General features: G+C 40.0%; 1 protein-coding gene across 2 annotated transcripts in view; it reads left to right on the top strand.

Annotated features, from left to right (window-relative positions):
• Nucleotides 1–16974, top strand: part of rapgef4 (Rap guanine nucleotide exchange factor 4) — a 249649-nt gene extending 232675 nt beyond the window's left edge. For both annotated transcript variants that reach the window (XM_062969187.1, XM_062969188.1), the window contains 7 exons: nucleotides 167–345; nucleotides 3738–3828; nucleotides 5726–5776; nucleotides 6344–6431; nucleotides 6810–6874; nucleotides 14445–14499; nucleotides 15363–16974. In XM_062969187.1, the coding sequence (XP_062825257.1) occupies nucleotides 167–345; nucleotides 3738–3828; nucleotides 5726–5776; nucleotides 6344–6431; nucleotides 6810–6874; nucleotides 14445–14499; nucleotides 15363–15490 (657 nt within the window). In that variant the 3' untranslated portion in view covers nucleotides 15491–16974. The remainder of the gene's footprint in view (nucleotides 1–166; nucleotides 346–3737; nucleotides 3829–5725; nucleotides 5777–6343; nucleotides 6432–6809; nucleotides 6875–14444; nucleotides 14500–15362) is intronic.
• Nucleotides 16975–20567: the final 3593 nt, after the last annotated feature.

Below are 20567 nucleotides of genomic sequence, written 5' to 3'. Positions count from 1 at the left end.
GAAATAATTTAAAATTTAGAAGTCTACTACTAAGCAAAATGCAGTCAGCAGTCGTTTGGAAGCCACTAATAATTTTTCTGAAACATTTATGTAAATAAGCAGCAGACATTATTTAATCACCTTCTATATTCTTCCCCATCCCTCTCCCATTTTTTTTTATTTTTAGCTGGAACTCCTCTACCACACCTTTGGGAGGCACAGTTTTAAAAAAACCACAGCAAACTTGGATTTGTTTTTACGAAGATTTAATGAAATCCAGTTCTGGGTGGTCACAGAAATCTGTCTTTGTTCTCAGCTCAGCAAACGTGTTCAACTGTTAAAGAAGTTTATCAAGATAGCAGCCCAGTAAGTGTGGTCAGATATATTAAAATTGCTCTGTGTAGTCGGGGAGGTGTAAAAGAGGCACTCATAAATCCCACAAAGGACAGTTACTCAAAAAGTGGCAATGGTTTGCCACAGATGGGCCATGTCATATGATTGCTTTATGTTTCTGGTAATGAATGGGTCATTGTTCTTTTGTATGAATGTCCTCTCAATCTGCTACAGAGGAAGAAAGAGGGGAGAAAGAGGGGAGAAATTATTATCTCCCAAGATAGTCTAAGGGCCCTTCCAGACAGACCCCATATCCCAGGATCTGATCCCAGGTTATCTGTTTGTTCCAGATTATCTCGCAGTGTGGACTCATATAATCCATTTTAAAGCAGAAATCCTGGAATCTAAGAGTCTATCTACACTGACAAATTAATGCAGTTTGACCCTAATTTAACTTCCATGACTCAATGTTTTGGAATACTTGGAATTTTAATTTTACAAGGTATGTAACCTCTTCTCCAAAGAATACTGGTTCCTCACCAAACTACAACTCCCAGGTTTCCATGCAGTTAAAGTGGAGTCAAACTGCATTAATTTAGCAGTATAGATGCACCTAAAGCCTAATCTGTTCATTGCGTAATTTTGCAAGGGCTTTCCACTTCAAAACTCTCTTGTCCAGCCTTCCCCAATATGGTGCCCACTGGGTGATTTGAGCTCCATGTCCCATCATCTTCAGCCAGTATGGCCATGGGAGTTGTAATCAAACATGCCTGAAGGGCATCAGGTTGGAGATTACTTCTGCAGTCAATATCCTGGCTATATTGATAGAGTAAAATAGAAATAGATTATGGAAATACAGATTCTCTGAAGGGGTGAGAATTATCAGTGAGTAACCAAAATATGTTGTTGCTGTACATGTTTTTTCTGACTTATGACAAACCTAAGTCCATTTTGTCAGAAAGTTTTTTGAGGCTGAGAGTGTGTGACTTTTTGTGATCAAGTAGGATTTGAACTCTGGCATCCAAAGTCATAGCCTAACACTCAAATCGCTACCCTGCACTAGTTCCCATAACAAAATATATCAGAAAAAGGTTCATGTTGTAAATTTTAATGTCACTGTCGCACAGATCATGATGAACTGGACCAAATGATGGGTACAGGTTGCTTTGCCCCCTTTGGCAGGGATAATGCGGGGAGTTCATTTAATGCCTCTCATTAAAGCATTATTGAATTAACATACTGAGAAGAGAACTAAATCTCTCTGTCTTTTGCCTCTGCCTTGATTGACCTTATTACAGAGGAGTTCCATCTTCTGACCAGTAGAGAGCAGTAACATTTTAGAAGTCCTCCTTTTTCCTGATCACTGATACAAAATAGAGGGAAATATTAGTTGATGAAAAAATATGGACAATTTACATTTACAACTATATAACTAGTTATATATATAGTTGCAGCTTTTAATAAGAAATAAATAGACAAAAACATAGGAGAAAATGCATCAGAATTGCTTGAGGTGAACAGGTAGTAGTTAGTATCCAATCCATGACCAACATATGATGAACATTATGGGATTAAATTTGATAATCTTCAGTTTCTTTGCATGTTTTTTGTGGTTCTGCTTTGGTGAACTGAACAGCTGAAGTATTCAGGTCAATGCAAAACTGATAGCCATAATATCTGTAATCATGGGTGGATGTCTATGGCGCCTACTATACTTTCATATAAAATCCAGACTCATACTAAATTCATACAATCCAGTTCAAAGCAGATAATGTGGATTATCTGCTTTGATCATTTGGATTATATGGCAGTGTAGAGGGGGCCTATGTATGTCTTCATGATCATAAATATATAGACTTGGTGATCCTGATAGGAATGTACTTCGGGGTTGTTCTGAGTTGATTCAAGGAATTGTTAATTTTGAGTTAGTTAAAACCTGTAGTCTGCAACGCCATCTGGAACTACTAAGTGCTAAACCTTTTCTAACCAGTTGAGATAAAAGTGGAGGTAGATTTTTGAGATGTTGCTAAATGAGCACCAAGATAAAGTAAAGTTAATGAACATGAAAAGTGGATGAAATTGAGAGAAGAGAAAGAGTAGAAAGAAGAAGAGCACTAAGGTGGGATCGGGGACTAGAGGAATACTAGCGTACATGATTTCTGTTGTTGATTTCCAATAAAAAACTATCAGTTCTTTGTCTTTCTAGTAATAAGCTATTTCTAAAAATGCTCTTATGACAACTTTTAAAGTTTAAAACTAACAAAAAAATGTATCAAAGGATCATGGAATGTTGCTTTGGGAAAATGGCTCTCATACATACAGAAGCTGTGTTTGAATAAGGCAATTGGCGGATTTCCTCAGTCTGGCATCCTCTTTATAGATTGGACATCTCCCTACATCTTCCACCTCTATGGCCATTGGCTTTGCTGTCTGGGAATGATAAGAATATGTAGTATAATATATCTGGAGGGCACAAGCTGTCCTACAATGGCAGCAGGAATCTTTTTTCCCTGCTGACTGGGAATCTATATGGCCTGAGCTAAATTCCCTAAATGCTGATCTAGTTGTATTGTGATATCGCTTAGTGGGAGATATTGAAGAATTTCTAAGAATAAAAATCAAAATGAGTAGTGAAATGCAGAGGACTTTTCATGAGGGGAAAAGTCATATGTATACCGTGTTTCCCCGAAAATAAGACAGTGTCTTATATTAATTTTTGCTCCCAAAGATGCTCTAGGTCTTATTTTCAGGGGATGTTTTCATGGAAAACATGAAGAAGAATTCACATTTATTATTGAACAAAAAAATGAACATTTATTATATACTGTACCGTAGTTGTCATCACAAACCAGCATAACCAGACAAAGTGTGAATCCTATCAAGAATTTCTTGTTACTACCAATATTTCCATGTACAACACTTTCTGGTACATACATTTACTGCATCCTGCATGCTCTGTTAGTTGGGCATGCTTCCAAACAAAAACTTTGCTAGGTCTTACTTTCGGGGGAGGCCTTATATTTAGCAATTCAGCAAAATCTCTACTAGGTCTTATTTTCTGGGGATGTCTTATTTTAGGGGAAACAGGGTATATTAAATCTTCCTTTGTTTAGAATGAAACTGAGGATTCGGTCCAACAACTTGGTTGTAAACTGGTATTCTTCAATGCCACTCTCAATTGTTCAAATGGAATTTGGTTTTATGTAAATATATTTAGGATTTTTACCTAAGATCAGAAGTTAGGGTATAATAAATAAGATGATTTATTTTAACTCACATAATGAAGTTTAAATGTGTTATGAAGGTTCATCTGGATGAACTCTGACAAAATGTATGAGGGCCCTTGCAATTGAAGTGGGCGCTTCCGTCTTCATTTCTCAATTTCTTTCTCTTTTTCTTCAAATGGTGAACCTCTTCTCTTCCAGCTGCAAAGAATACAAAAATCTGAATTCTTTTTTTGCTTTAATCATGGGACTAAGCAATGTCGCAGTAAGCCGCCTCACAATGACATGGGAGGTAAGTGTGAGGAGAAAGCTTTTGGCTTTGATTCTTTCCTTTGACTTTGCTGCCGTTTCTTCGGAGCAGCAAAGGAACCGAGAAGCCTTGGCAAGAATCCAAAAGGTGGCTTAAAAACCCAGGCAAAGGGTGTTCGCTCGAAGACAGTGGAAAGGCTTTATATTACCCCCGTGTTGAACAGTCCTGCCACAGACATCTTTTGAAATTCCCTTGTTTCAGAAAGCGTTAACCATGAGGCATGGAGAAGGACAAATCCAACTCTCTTCTTCATCAGGAACATATAGAACTAAAATTACAGCTTCTTTCAATCCTGGCTTTATAGCATAATTGCATACATGTTTGGATCAGAAGCTGAGTTCTACAGGAATTACTCCAAGGGAAAAATGTATGGCATTTTAGCTTTACAGTGTGCTTGCACCATATGGCTATTGTTGTTTCATTCCATATCAGCTGCCACAGTGCCATCCTAAGAGCTTCAATGATATAGTTGAGGAGAACATACATCCCAAGTACCATTACGAATCCCAGCATCCCATAGGATGGTGCCATGGCAGGTAAACTGGAAGCAAACTACCATATCTATGTAGCATATCTAATCACCATTTGAAGTGTTCCAGTAACAATAGCAAAAGGTTGAGAAGGCAACATTGCTTGCAAATCTAGTTGAAAAATTACTTAATAGTTTATAGGATACTGTATCTAACAGAAGCACACACTTGAAGAACAATGGGCACAAAAAACCTGCTGTTTTGTCAGTATCATGGTCCAAAACTAGCTTGTCAAGTATTCTGCAGAAAAGTCTAGGGACAGATGAGAAAAATGGAAGCAGGCCTCCCACCCTGAAATTAGTGGGACTTTGGGAAATCCATATTGGAATGTGTGTTGCTCTGCTGCCACATGACCTCTGTGAACCGAGAGCAAAGCTATCTAGATTTCCCAGGGTATTTCAGGATTTGGAACCAAATCTGTTCCAGGCTTCATGGCTCTCTATTTATAAACTGGTTGCTAGGAGACTTACTGTATTTTTCACTGCTGCATTGTTGTAAATGTGTGGCAAAAGAACAAGTATCTCAGGGCTTCGTTAAAGAAACGGTGGGAGCATCTTATGAACTGAAATCTACATACAATACTAGAAAAAACAGTACAGTATAGTACATATCACATAGTCCCTGCCATGACACTACAAACTATGCTACCTTCCTCTATAGACTATAAACTACAAACCTCATACTCATAACACAATCAAACACAGAGACCCACAGATTACAAACAAAAGGAAGGGAGAAAAAATTAGTTAAAAGTTGACTTCTAACTTTCCAATGGTATAAATGACAATAATTTCTGCTTCCCCTACAATACTACATCTATTGTTTAATCTGAACAACTATTTTTGAAACCCTGCAGTTAACATCATTTCTCCCTCTTTCTAGAAAAAAACAAACAAATTATGGTTTTCAGTCTTTCAAAGAACTACCTGAAAGTACTAATCTTATACAAATAGATGAATTTTTCCATTTCAGCCAGTTTAAACACTTTCATTATCCAGTCTTCCTGAGATGGTGTCTCTGCAGTCTTTCACTTCTTCTCAGATAATATTCTTGTCATGATGACTTTATGTTGCTACACTCTCCCATCTTGCTTTTCCATTTGTTCATTTTGTTCAGCTAACAGTTCCAATAAAATCAACTCTGGTTTAAGTTTAATTTATTTCATTTGGATATTTTTTGGATTAGATAGTATCTGTTTCCAATTTCTTTTTGCCTTATCACATGTCCACGAAATATGATAACATGTTCCCGCTTGTTATTCACATTTTCAATATGCGTTATTAAACACCAACAATCTAATCTTGATTTTTATTTAGGCTTTTCATATGTGTTTTTGTTTCTACCAACAGAAACTTCCAAGCAAGTTCAAGAAGATCTATGCCGAGTTTGAAAGCTTAATGGTAAAAAAGAAAAAAAAGAAAAAAAAGAAACTTAATTCTGACTGTGAGATGGCCTGTATTCCTTCCTGCTCTGAGGACCTGCTCAGAGAATTCCTCTACTTTCAATGTTTTATATGTCCTTGTGTGACTTTAAGGAGTTTATGATCCCATTATAGTGCTGATAAAACAAGTATGTATGACTAATAAATTACACTCTCAGGAAACCTATTCTGAGAAAATGTATGCCCTCCTTGAGGTCGACCTGGAAAATGTTATCTTGTTATCTTCCCAGTATAGCAATGGCTAGAGTGTATATTCCAGCTTCAAATTTTATCATGCATTGCTCTTACAGTTTAGTAGAGATGACATACTTAAGGCATAAATTCAGATGAGTATTTCTCCTATAAACACAAAAAAAGAAGATACATCATGTATGTGGAGCACACAGTTAATGAAATGGACAATAGCTCTTCTCACTTTGAGCAAAGTATTTTGTGAAAATTAGAAAATAAGATTATTGCATTTTTAAAAGAAATGGCTATTACAATTTGGATGCTGTGTGTACAGATGTCTTTCTTGTTTTCTTAGGACCCCTCAAGAAATCATAGGCCCTACAGACTCGCTGTAGCTAAATTGGAGCCTCCTGTTATTCCCTTTATGCCTCTACTCATAAAAGGTATTGAGATGAAGAGTGGAAAAAATCTAACAAGATAAATGAAAATAAGAGCTCTCAAATGAGAGCCTTGATTCCTTTTCCTTGCCTAACAACAGAAGCGCAGCAAGGAGAGTGCCAGACTGGCATCCCTAGGAAGGGAGTCCTAATGCCTGGGAGAAGGGCTTCTTTGATATTTCCATCAAATGCACCTGTGAGGATGGTAGGACAGAGAGAATAGCCTCCCCAGTAGATCTTGAATCATTAGCATGTTCATATGAGAGAGCACATGAATGCTTGGAATGAATTATAGTAAAGGAATGTTTACTATATTAATTGATGTTTATATATTGATGTTATATTTTATCATGTGACTCATTTTTGTCTTTCTTTCCATTGCAGACATGACATTCACCCATGAAGGGAACAAGACATTTATTGACAGTCTAGTGAATTTTGAAAAAATGGTAGGTAAAGTGTATGTAAGGTAAATGGCTTTAAAAGGATACATTATGGTGGCTTAACTCAACTTGTGGTGGGCCTTGTAATCCAATGCATCCGAAGAGAAGCAGGGCAGGAAATGCTACTCTGTAAGGATCAGAGCACTGGATGTCATCTACATTGTTCTAACATCAGTGTCGAAATATATTAATATCCCTTTGATTTGGGGATATGGATTTCTCTGATTTGCATACCAAAGGGACTCAGTAGCAGCCAGGCATCCAGGCAGAAAGCTTTCAGATTGGAAATTATGGCAGAGTTGCAGCAAAAAGACTTTCACTCTTTTGTTGAAAGTGAACCAGTAATTTAACTCCACAGATCCAGGATAACGTGTCCTAGACACTTACCTCCAGGTTAGTTTAATTCATCAAATGCAGACAAATGAAGCAATGGTATGCTCTCTCCTGTAATGATTATTTATCTCTATTTTTTCTCAGAAGCCAGTTTTCGTGGCAGACAGCTTCCAATCGTTGGACAATAGATCTTCCTAGCATATCGTAGAAAAGTGATTTTTCTAGCTATCTCGCAAAGTATCACAAAAATTATCTCTTTTTCTATTTAAAAGTGTGTTAATTCTTGCTCATCCCGCCTGTTCTTTAAATAAGCCTCTAGAGGACAAGCTCCCACGTACCAAATCACTAGATGGTAATGAGATGTTGGCAGCAATTGGAGCTGCTTTTAACACCCGAGTAAAAAAGCATTCTGATTTTGCAAATGGATTTGGCACAGAACGTCAAGCAGCCAGAGGTAGTTCTGGAATAATGTTAAGAATGTATACACTTAAACTGTGATATCAAAGTCCTTTTCCATGAAGTTTTATCCCTTTCCCCACAGCAGTGGTAGGTTTTATATATGTTATACAGAGAGGTTGGTGTCTTTACACCTATGTAAATTCTCTTCCGTACTGACCAGGAGGGAAGGGGAAGGGGAATGTAGGAAGATTCCTTAGCCTGGGAAACTACAGGATGCAAAGAGAAGAATTTTAGCTTAGTTTCATTTGTAATATGAAAATTTTACATCCACAGAGGAAATGTTTTAATAAAAAATGGGCCACCATATGAGCCGCAATGTACAATTTAAAATGGTACATTTGAGACACAAATTGATTTCCTCTCCCACTTCTTCTCTTTGAAAGCCCAAATCCAACCAACCCTAATTTTCTCAACATAGTCATTCTTTTCATTGCCTCATTCGATAAGACTGTTAATTCATTTTATTGTTACACTAGTGGAATATGGAGAAGCTAAACAGCCAAAAAATTATCACTTGAACTTATGTTAAGGGTTACCTAGTTCAAAAACGAATTACCCTGGAACTCTAATAGCTATTTTAAGGAAATTACTGTAGCAAGACAGCTTCAGAAATTCCCTTTCTGAACAAGTCTGAAAACGTATTAGAAACTCATCCTTTTTGCTTTTTTCTCTTTGAATCTGGCAATCAGCATTCTGATTATCTGTTCCAGTCATAACCTGTTTGGCCAGTTCCTTTACTTTAGCTCTTCACAAATTCTGAATTTAGGGATGAATTGTAGCTAGAGTTCTGAATTTCCCATCTGGATTGATAAATCAATATCACTTAGCAGCGAACAAGTGAGTAACTAAAGATTCATAGCTGGAAAGTATATGTGTATTTGCTTGGCCAATCATTGAATTCTGACTTCATTGCGTGCTTGTGTGTATATGCTGTTTTAAATCAGGCATGGAAAACTAGCAGCCACCTAGGGCCTTAAATTTGATTCCCCATACTTGACCCTCGTACCATCATATTCTTCCACTGCTTATTCCACATTGAATCCAAACACTTTGTTCATGTCCAGCTATCTCTAGAAGTGAGGAAAGAACTATCTGTTATCAGGGAACGAGAGTCAGTGAAGAGTTTTTGCTCCCTTCCAGCAAGGAATGTGGATCCTTGGAGCGTGTGTTCACAAGTGTATATTCATATGCATATGGTGCATATTCCCCAACAAGCTATAGTGTATGCAAGCCCTTGTGGCCTAAAAACCTTTTGGCAACCAACTTCACTTTTGTTGTATCCCCCTTTGTCTTAGAGGTAGCTTATGACCCTTCAATTATTTAATAAATAATAATCAGAAAACTCTTTTGACAATAATAATAATAATAATAATAATAATTATTATTATTTTATTTTTATACCCCGCCTCTATCTCCCCAAAGGGGACTCAGGGCGGCTTACATGGGGACAAGCCCGAATAAAAACAATAGCAATATAAAACACAACAATAGACAAAAGACATGCACAATTATAAAAATTTAAACATTAGCCAATAAAAACAAATGACAAGAACTAATAAAAACATGGATTAAAACGGAGAGCTGGTAAAAATAGACTGGGTAAGGCGCACCATATAAATATTGTAAACACGAGGTGACTGATAAAGTGCTGCAAATTCTTGGAAGTGCAAATTGGGATGGGAATAGACCCTGTGTCTACATCAAGTTAACAAAGGTAAAAAGTGCAAACCGGTACAAGAATGGTCACAGATACAGGATTGTTATGGGGATGAGCAATCTTTATCCAAAGGCCTGAGTGAAGAGCCAGGTTTTCAAGCTCTTTCTGAATGCTACCAGGGTGGGGGCTTGCCTGATTTCCCTGGGGAGCGAGTTCCAGAGCCGGGGGGCCACTAGTCCCCACCAACCGCGCTTGTGATGGAGGTGGGAGCGAGAGGAGGTCCTCCCCCGACGAACGAAGAGAACGTGCAGGTTCGTAGGGGGAAAGGCAATCACAAAGGTAGGAGGGTCCCAAACCGTTCAGGGCTTTGTAGGTGATCACCTGCACCTTGAATTGGGTCCGGAAGGTGAACGGAAGCCAATAGAGCTCCTTAAGCAGGAGGGTTGACCACTCCCTATAATTAGCTCCAGTTAGAAGCAAGGCTGCCGAACGCTGGACTAGTTGGAGTTTCCGGGCCGTTTTCAAGGGAAGCCCCACGTAGAGCGCATTGCAATAGTCCAGTCTAGAGGTAACTAAGGCATGGACCACCATGGCCAGATTAGACTTCACGAGGTAAGGTTGCAGTTGGCGCACAAGTTTTAATTGTGCAAAGTCCCTCCCGGCCACCGCTGACACCTGACCATCAAGCGTCAGCGCTGAGTCCAGGAGCACCCCCAAACCTGCGCCTTCAAGGGGAGTGCGACCCCATCAAGCACAGGTTGCCACCCAATACCCCGATCAGACATACGACTAACCTGGAGGACCTCTGTCTTGTCAGGATTAAGCTTCAGTTTATTCGCCCTCATCCAGCCCATCACAGCCGCCAAGCACTGGTCCAGTATCAGAGGGCTTCCTTGGAGTTCGGTGGAAAGGAGTAGTAGAGTTGGGTGTCTCTGCATAGAGATGGCACTGAACTCCAAAACTCCGGATGACCTCACCCAACGGTTTCATGTAGATGTTAAAAAGCATGGGGGACAAAATAGAACCTTGCGGGACCCCACAGGTCAATGGCCAGGGGTCTGAGCAGGAGTCCCCCAGCTTCACCAACTGAGAGCGACCCTCCAGGAAGGACTGAAGCCACTCCAGAGCAGTACCCCCAAGGCCCATCCCGGAGAGCCGTCCCAGAAGGATACCATGGTTGATGGTATCGAAAGCCGCTGAGATGTCCAAGAGAACCAGCAGGGTCACACTCCCCCTGTCCCTCCCCCTGCAGAGGTCATCCACCAAGGCGACCAAAGCCATCTCAGTACTGTGCCCAGGTCTAAAGCCGGACTACGATGGGTCCAGAAAATCGGTGTCATCCAGGAAACCCTGGAGCTGCGAGGCAACCACCCGCTCCAGGACCTTGCCCAAGAAAGGGAGGTTCGAGATTGGTCTGTAGTTGTTTAGAATGGTCGAATCAAGGGAGGCTTTCTTCAATATGGGCCTCACTATGGCCTGTTTGAGGACAGATGGAAATTTGCCTTGATCCAAAGAGGCATTAATTATCATCACAAACCACTCTACCAACCCTCCTCTGGCCGATTTAATTAGCCACGAGGGGCAAGGATCCGCAGAGCAAGTGGTCGCTCTCACCGCCCCAAGGATCTTGTCCATATCATCCGGGTGTACAAGCTGAAATGAATCCCACAAGTTCGGACAGACAGGTGTCTCGGTTACCTCTTTTGACATTGCAACAAAAGAAGCATCCAAGTCGAAGCGAATCTGCGCGACTTTGTCTGCAAAGTGGTGCGCGAACTCACTGCACTGAGTTGCCGAGTCTTCAGATGCCCCTCCCCCCTCAGGAGGGGGAAGGAGCTCCCCGACGACCCGAAACAACTCCGATGGTCTGTTAGTTGCAAACGCTATGCGGGCAGTCGTGAAGGACTTCCTGGCTGCCTGCAGAGCCACGGAGTAGGCCCTAATAGCAGCTCTAGCCCGTGCTCGGTCAGCAACGCCAGCTGGACTCTAGTCCCCTCCTTGAGTGCTTCATCACTGCCAGCTCCTCCACGAACCAGGGAGCCGAAGTGACTCTTTGCAACGAGAAGGGACGTTTGGGGGCGATCATGTCAATTGCCCTGGACATCTCACTATTATAGCGGTCTACCAAGGCATTGACAGGATCGTCAGCCTCCATGACAGGAAGATCCCCAAGAGACCTCAGGAATCCATCTGGATCCATAAGTCTCCTGGGGTGGACCATCTTAATGGGTCTACCACCCCTGCGGAGGTTTGAGGTAACAGTGAGTCTTAAACTGATCAGGTGATGATCCGACCATGACAACGGAAGAATATTTTGCTCTTCCACTCCAACTTCAACATCTGCCGCAACAAAAACCAGGTCAAGTGTGTGTCCAGCTTGATGAGTGGGACCAGATATCACTTGGGACAGTCCCAAGTGATATCTTGGCGGCCATGAAGTCTTGAGCTGCACCAGTTAAAGTGGCCTCGGCATGAATGTTAAAGTACCCCAGCACTACCAGTCGCTGAGAGGCCAATGCCACACCAGAGATCACCTCTGCCAGCTCGGGCAGGGAGACTGCTGTGTCGCGGGGTGGACAGTACACTAGCAGAATCCCCAAACTGTCCCGGGTACTCACCTTAAGATGGACACTCAAAACCTGCAGATTGCGGGATGGCGCACCTGACCAGGGAGATGGACTGCCGAAAGACCACCGTAACCCCACCTCCCCGCCCCCGGCTCTGGCCTGCTGTTGCACCCCGAAACCTGGAGGATACAGCTGAGCGAGATTTACCCCACCAGGCTCATCCAACCAGGTCTCAATGATGCAAGCCAGATCCGCCACTTCATCCAAGATCAAATCCTGGATGATAGCTGATTTACTATTGACGGATCTGGCATTAAATAGCAGTACCTTCAAACCGAGGAGACTGTCATGGAGGCTACCACTCCTATCCTTCTCCAGGATCGCAATAATTCTGTTCTGGTCGCAAGAAGGGGTCTTCAGAGTGGTTGTTGTATTTGTTGTTATCATTTGCCATCAAATCAACTTCCACTTACAGCAACACTATGAATGAAAGACCTCAAAAGCCCCCGGTATCAACACTCATGCTCAGGACTTGCAAGCATGTGGCCTCTTTTCTTACTGCCTACCTCTTTACAGAGCATTATTCACTTTTCCAGTGAGTCATGGCATCTCATGATGTGTCCAAAGTAGGACAGTAGCCCTGGCATGGTCATTTTGACTTCTGAGGAGCGTTCGGATTTTATTTGCTCTCAGACACATTAATTTTTTCTTTTGGCCCCATACTTCAAATGGTTGAATTTTCTTGTCAGCTTTCTTCATCGACAGCCGACAGCTATATATAGAAAGTAGAAATGCCGTGGCATTGATGCTTGTGACTTTATATATATCCATACACTTGAGGATCTTACCTGATTATATGAAAATATTGTCACTATTTCCATGTCTTCATTTACTACTTTAAAGTTATGGAAATCACCTGTGGTCATTTATTTCTGTTTTCTTAATATTCAACTGTAATCCTGATTGGTAAATCATCTATATAGATTAATGAGATAGAGGAAAACATATGAAAGCAATGTTCCTTGAATCGATAAATGGAGGGAAGAGCTGCATTGCAACTGGCAGCATCTCTTCTTTTCTTTCTTGCTTTCCTTTAGCAGTATCTGCTTGCAGTACTTGCCGAAAGCAGCTACAAAGCCCTTCCAAAGCACTTCTGCAATGCAAGCTTACCCATCCATGGCAGTACAAAATAGTACCATCAACCAAGGGTTCCTCTTTTTACTGAGACTCTTCACCCTTGAGGTGTGAAATGAGGATTAGCGAATGTGTGCATATTGGTTTTCAGGTTTTATGGATCAGAACAAAAGGAATTCACGCAGTGTTCCTTATGGGAGGGGGAAAGAGGGGGCAAACATTCTTTCAGAGGGGTTTTTGGAACATAAAGATTATGCAAAAAGTATGTGACTTAAAACCTTTAGTAGTTTTTTGTTGTGGTGTGTATGAATATTCATAGTAATATTGAAGCCTGGTCTAGGAATGGATTAGCAGATAATGTGCTGGCCGCTTGCCACACTATTCTAGGCTGCATGCAACCTGAATTGGAACGGCAACTTGCATATGAGAAGGAAGCCAGAGGCGCAGGGCGGTGGGGTGGGGAGGAGGAGGATCCCAGAGTGTATCTATTGTGTTGTAGGGTTGGTTCTATTTTTGTGAGATCCATATTTAGCATTATATTGCTTTCCAGTAATAGACTTCCAAAGCACACAGGCTCAATTTGGTGGGAGTAGGGGTGGTAGGATTCAATGTTGCACAGACAAACAGTTGGGTTGTCCTTACTGATTTGCTCTCCTCTTCATCTCCTTGTTTGCTGCACCCTTTTTTTCTTTATGCTTTTGAAGAATAAAAATAGAAAACCATGGTTACTACGTGAAACAATATTGAGGTCGGCTTCAGGGCTAAAATGTACAGTGAACCTCAGAAAGGAAACTGTTTATGTTGATTATGCCTTAAAGTGCCCAAGGCACATGTACTGGACACCTGATATGGCTATGTTTTCCTGAATCATCTTTATGAGAGGAAGGAATAATTGATAGTGTTTTTTACAGTAGAATTTTAAAAGTAGGATTACTGAAAGCAATGAAAGTTAAGTTAAAAATACTGGTTAGTTATGACTAACTTAAGATTCATTGTGTTTCATGTCCCTACTTTAATTATTGCTTAAATCTGGATCTAAACCAATATCTCCTGTAAGTGTCATGAAGATAATGTATGTTTGGACTTCTCTTCCCAGTTATTTGAATTCTGCATGGTTTGGAAAACATTGTTTCACATTGAAGAGTATATTGAACATGGAGTTTTGTTTGCTTTCACATAAAGCGGATTAAACAAGTGTCGGATCCACGGAGCATCCACGGATTTTGGTATCCATGGGGAGGGGGATGTTCCTGGCATCAAATTCTGGTAGACACTGAAGGCCTGCTGTACCGGGTGAAATCAACAGACAGATCAGGGAAGCAGTCCAGCCTAAAACCCTCTTCTTAGCAGTGCTTGCTTAACATTGTTTTGATTCTGATCCACTGTTGATGAGGATAATTTATACATATCTTTTTCCTTTTTATAGCGCATGATTTCAAACACAGTTAGGACAGTGAAATTCTGCCGGAGCCAGCCTTTTAGTATGTATTGAAATATGTGCATCATCATTACTATAGTTTTCTATCTGTATCTAACATCTATCTGTAGCTAACATCTGGGTTATAGAAGAGGCTGTGATAGCTCAATGGGTTAAACTCTTGCGCCAGCTGAACTGCCGACCTGAATGCCGGTGGTTCAAATCCACGAGATGGGGTGAGGTCTCATCTGTCAGCCCCAGCTTCCCATGTGGGGACATGAGCGAAGCCTCCCACAGGATGGTAACACATACGTCCCCTGGGCAACTTCTTTATAGATGACCAATTCTCTATACCAGAAGCAACTTGCAGTATGTTCTCAATTCGCTCCTGACAAGATTAAAAAAAATCTGGGTTATAGCTATTACAATCTAGAATTATAAACTAGAGCAATGGTTCCCAACCTCTGGCCCTCCAGGTGTTTTGGACTTCAGCTCCCATAATTCCTAACAGATGTTTAAACAACTGAGATTTCTGGGTGCTGAAGCCCAAAATAACTGGAAAAGCAAAGGCTGGGAACCACTGAACTAGAGGCACAATCTAATCCCACCAAAATTAGCTTTGCTGTATTTTGGCATTTTGATACTGCTATGAAGGTACAGCTTTGGAAGTCCTTTTAATCAAACTAACAATATTTATTTACACTATAACCTGCCATACAGAATACATACAGCTGATTTTCTGTCAGTGAAAAAAGGTTACATAAAACTTTGGGTTGTGGGGCAAGTATCAAAGAAGAACATGGCAAAGTTAATTCAAATGCGGTAAAAGTAGCTATGTGGGTACGTAGATGTATGGTACTTGCAAATTCTGCTCAGATTTTGAGTTTGACTAAGTGTAAAAATGGAACATCATTTCTGTTTCTTCAGCTCCTGATGCCTCTCTGGCAAACAAGAACCATCAGGACGTCCGGAATTATGTACGGCAATTAAGTGTGATTGACAACCAGAGGACTTTATCACAAATGTCACACCGGCTAGAACCACGGCGTGCTTAAGCAGTTCCAAGTGATCACACCTCCCTTTTTGTCCCCTGTATAAGGTCATTTGTTAAGAAAGCCACCTCTTCCTGCTACTGCACTGCCACTACAAATATAAGCAACAACAGAGTGTGACATCTTTGGCAATTAACGCACAACCTACCTGATGTCCATATGAAATGACAGAGGAGTTCGGATGTTGAAGAGGTCAGATGTTGTAGCTGGAAGGTTACTGGTGTTGTAGGCTGTTAGTTAATTCTGAAAAAATGTTGTACAGAATAGAAATCTTTATTTAAAGAGAGAAAGAGAATATGCTCTGGATCCTGGTAAGAAGACAACATGAACCTTCTGCCGCTTCCAAATAATATATGGTCAGGTTCTATTACCTGTTCAGATTAATTGCAGTATTTTAAATCTATTATTAAATTGACATGCAGATTTTGCCATTGATTTTGCATGTTTAGCTCAGATGAGCTTCTGTAGGAAATTTAAATAAAATAACTAATGGCAGAAAACAGGTACAGTTACTTACTACTATGGTTTTGGCATTCAGAGAACAGTTAAAAGCCTTTCCCTTCAAGGAGGTATACTTTTGAAAAACCACATTTGCCTTACAGCAGTAGAGCATTGTGGCCCCACCGTAACCCTAGGAAATACTAGTTTTCGAAGATCTAGGTACATTATTTGTTTACATTTCACTTATTTTATGTGTGTGTGTTTTTAACTGCCAATCAGAGGAGCCCCCAGATGGCGTAGTGGACTAAGTGACTTGAAGGTTGGGTTGCTGACCTGAAAGCTGCCAGGTTCGAATCCCACCTGGGGAGAGTGTGGATGAGCTCCCTCTATCAGCTCCAGCTCCATGCGGGGACATGAGAGAAGCCTCCCACAAGGATGGTAAAAACATTAAAACATCCGGGCGTCCCCTGGGCAACGTCCTTGCAGACGGCCAATTCTCTCACTCCAGAAGCAACTCCGGTTGCTCCTGACACGAAAAAAAAAACAAAAAAAAACTGCCAATCAGGATTTTACAGAATGAAAAGACAAGGCTAATAAAGTTTTCTGGGGGGAGCAAAGCATTAAGAGCCCACAACCACAACTTGTATTATTTTTTAAAAACCCACAAAAGAGCACAATAGGCACAATTTATTTCAAGGTAATATTTTACTGGATGCTGAAACCTCCAGTGTCAGCTACACTTTGGGCTGATCAGGTTGTATTTTCTGGATCTAAAACTTTACAAAAAATCTTCTAATTTCCAGGAATAATTTTGCACTTTTAAATGGGCAGTATACAGAAACGTCAATTCATTGTGGTAGTTAATTTATTTCTTTATATGTTAGTCATTGTGCCATATAATAACTTTTTATCTATTTTATTTAGCATGTAATGGAAGTACAGTTTTATCTTTGTACTTAGTCCATGTTTCATGCCTACGAAGAACGTGTTATACATTTTATGTAAATAAAAGGCACTGTCTTCATTAAAAGTAACTGCCAACTAAAGCTTTTTGCTTTCCTTTTTTTAAATATGGTAAGATCTGCTATTTGAACCATAATCTATTGCTATAGTTACTATCTTTTGGTAATTGTAAACTGTAGACTTTGCCACTGAATGTTCAAGTAGCTTCCTCTTCTGTTAATGAATATGTCTGAAATTGATTATTACAGTTTCAAATATGTTACACTTTCTTAATCAGTTTGTAGTCATGATTCCTATATGTTCAATACCCCAGGGAATACAAATCCTCACACTAGAACATTTATCCACTTTTAAATCCGGTTTCTGCCTCCTGCAGAATTCTGGGATTTGTAGTTTGGTGAAGCCCAGGACCTATCTGGCTGAGCTGTTTAAAGGCCCCTCCCTAAAGTAGATTTAAAGTGGATCCCACAATCTAAATTTATGGGCAAATCGGAAATCTTATTATTTTCTTCATTGATATCCTACCTTCTTCTCAAGAATATGATTCAAGGTGGTTAACAATGTTTTCAAAACCACTGACCCCAGATTATCCACTTTGAACTGGATTATATGAGTCTACACTGCCAGATATTCTGGGATAAGAAAATCATCTGCGATCAGATCCTGGGTTGTTGGGTAGTGTAGATCCAGCCAATGATAGTGGTTCTCAGCATTTGACCCTCCAGGTGTTTCTGACAATCTAGCTCTTGGCTGTGATGTGTGGAATTTGGGAAGTTAAAAGTCCAAACATCTGGAAGAACAGGGGTAACAATTGCTGCTTTATGTGAAGTGTTTTTGCAAAGGTAGCCCCAGATTATAATTTATTGAGAAAATTGGGAGAAATTCATTTATTTTATGTGTTGTTGAAAGCTTTCATGGCCGGGATCACAGAGTTGTTGTATGTCTTTCGGGCTGTGTGGCCATGTTCCAGAAGTATTCTTTCCTGAAGTTTCACCCACATCTATGGCAGGCATCCTCAGAGGTTGTGAGTTTGATGTGACCTTACCTAATTTCACACATTTAAACCAATGCCTTTAACCCTCTGAAATTCATGATTTCATAAATTTTGCATTGTTAGGGAAAATATATTAGGAAAACTGGTTGGAAAAAAAGTACCAAGTAAAATTACATACCAAAATACATGTATTAAGTGGTATGCATAGAAATAAATGTGTGCAATTTGTTATGTAAACTACAAAAAATGGATGAACCAAACCTGAAATGGATAAAATTCTCAACATTTCAGACGTAGTGCTTTATTTCAGACATAACACCCCCCCCCCCCAAAAAAAGAGAGAGCTGAAATTGAGAGATTTGACCACCACTAAGGGAAAGCAACTGGGTTAAAGAAAATTGTAATTTGACACTGTTTAGTGATAATCTCCAAGAATGTCTGTGTTCCCTCTTTAATGGTATTAATTGTAGTTGCATAAATGATCTAGGAACACAGCTGGTGTGCAGGAATCTATAAATGATGCTGCTTTTGAAACATGCTGCTTTTGAAACAACGGTATTCTCCTCTGTGCTACTCAAGCAACCCCCCATGGTCTCAGAGGAGCTAGATGTTGATGATAACATAAACCGTTCAAATTAACACTTGTAACCACTGATATCCCCCTCATTAGATTTTATATCAACCTCACCTATCAAACATCAGGACAATTTACATCTGTTAAAGCAAATTTAAAATGCATTAAAAAAAGAGAGGGAGAATGAGACCAAGATCTGTTCTACACTAAAAAAAATTACCTTTTGCCATTGGCAATGAAAGAAAATCAATAGGAATAAGACATTGAAGAACAAGGCTGGAATACTGTTTGGCATTTTTGTCTTCATGAATAGACATGTCTACAGGAATTACAATTGGGCAGTTTTGTAATGTCTGTGCCCAGTACTATACACATTGTACAACAAGATCAATGGACAGTGGGATGCACCTTGCATCAGTTCTGCTGTACCTTGCATCAGTCCCAATGTGCTTTGAGCACTCTTACTGGTATGCTTGTTACACATTTATTTAATTCAGTAAAGAGGCTTTAGTGGCTTGGCTACACAGCTAGGTTTACATAATGCAATGTACCGGGTTATATAGGATTCCATTGGACATCTATTGAGTATACTGAATTTTGGAGTACTATATACTTTTTGTAATTGTTACCTGGGCATGATGCTGTCCACCATGCAGTGAAGTGTACTACATTGACCATTCTGGCCCCTCATTTTGTCTGCTCCTTTCTCAAGAATCAGATGCACATCACAAAGTAGTTGGCTGCGTCTAGTGATAATGAGTTTTCCGGATGTTTTTGTATCAGTATATTCCCTTTTACTCTGATTTGATTAATGTTAGCTCTAACAAATTTTATGTTTACATAGATTAAAGATCTTAATATTTTCCTCTTAACAGCCCACAGCATCCTAATTATATTGGGGGAACTAACAAAAGCTTCTCATGGGGCAATCCTACTCGCACAATGTGGATATAGGTCTCCGATTCCCTTGATGGTAGTTTTCTGGCCAAATGGAAGGTGAAACCTTCAGGAGAGATACAGTAGAGTCTCACTTATTCAAGCCTCGCTTATCCAAGCTTCTGGATTATCCAAGCCATTTTTGCAATGTTTTCAATATATCGTGATATTTTGGTGCTAAATTCGTAAATACAGTAATTACAACATAACATTACTGCATATTGAACTACATTTTCTGTCAAATTTGTTGCATAACATGATGTTTTGGTGCTTAATTTGTAAAATCATAACCTAATTTGATGTTTAAAAGGCTTTTCCTTAATCCCTCCTTATTATCCAACATATTCACTTTTCCAAGCTTCTACCGGCCCGTTTAGCTTGGATAAGTGAGACTCTACTGTACCTTTACTTTTAAATACATTGCATGCATGCAACATATATAAAAGTTTAACATAAAAGAACTACACTTATACATCTTTGAAAACCTAAAGTGGACTGCTGGCCACTTTCCTTTTTTGTTTGTAGCTCTTCTTTTGTTTTGTTTTGTTGCATTTTTAGCAATGTGTTTATATCCCAAACAATCCCAGGAAAAGAAAACTCATCACCAGATGTATTTCATTCATATCTGCTCACAATCACCTCTGCTGACTTTGGCACACCAGCATCAGGGAAGCAAGTGGTGTGAAAGGCAGAGGTTGCAATGGAAGTGCTGAGATTGGAGCTTTCTCCCCAGCTGCAGAGAAAGAAAGCCAATGTTGCTTAATGCCTGTGGGATGTCCTCTCAAGGAGGGATTGCAGTTCCTATTCTATATATAACCAGCTTCAAAGCTTGGAGACTATTTTCAGTGGTCTATTTGTAAATATTTTAAAAGACAGAGATGAAGGCCCTGAAAGCTCATAATATATTAATTTTAACAGGCTTGAATTATGCTTCTTAGGAAAAGTCATCAGAAATAAATTATATTTTTGATTTGGCTGCTAGCACAGGAGACTCTTTGCTGGAATGCAGATGCATAATGGCCTTTATATAGCATGACTTTAAATACTGCAGGAGATCAGTATAGCTGTTCAGATGTATTGGCTTACAACTCTGACCAGCATAGTCACCTGCCTTAGGTCATCCATTCATTAGGGTGACCAAAGCAGACCAAAACCAGGCCTAAAGCTAACGT

The sequence above is a fragment of the Anolis carolinensis genome, chromosome 1 (genome assembly GCF_035594765.1).
Source record: "Anolis carolinensis isolate JA03-04 chromosome 1, rAnoCar3.1.pri, whole genome shotgun sequence".
Classification (NCBI taxonomy): Eukaryota; Metazoa; Chordata; class Lepidosauria; order Squamata; family Dactyloidae; genus Anolis; species Anolis carolinensis.
The sequence above is the reverse complement of the archived record's forward strand: the minus strand, read 5'-3'. Positions and strand labels throughout refer to the sequence as shown.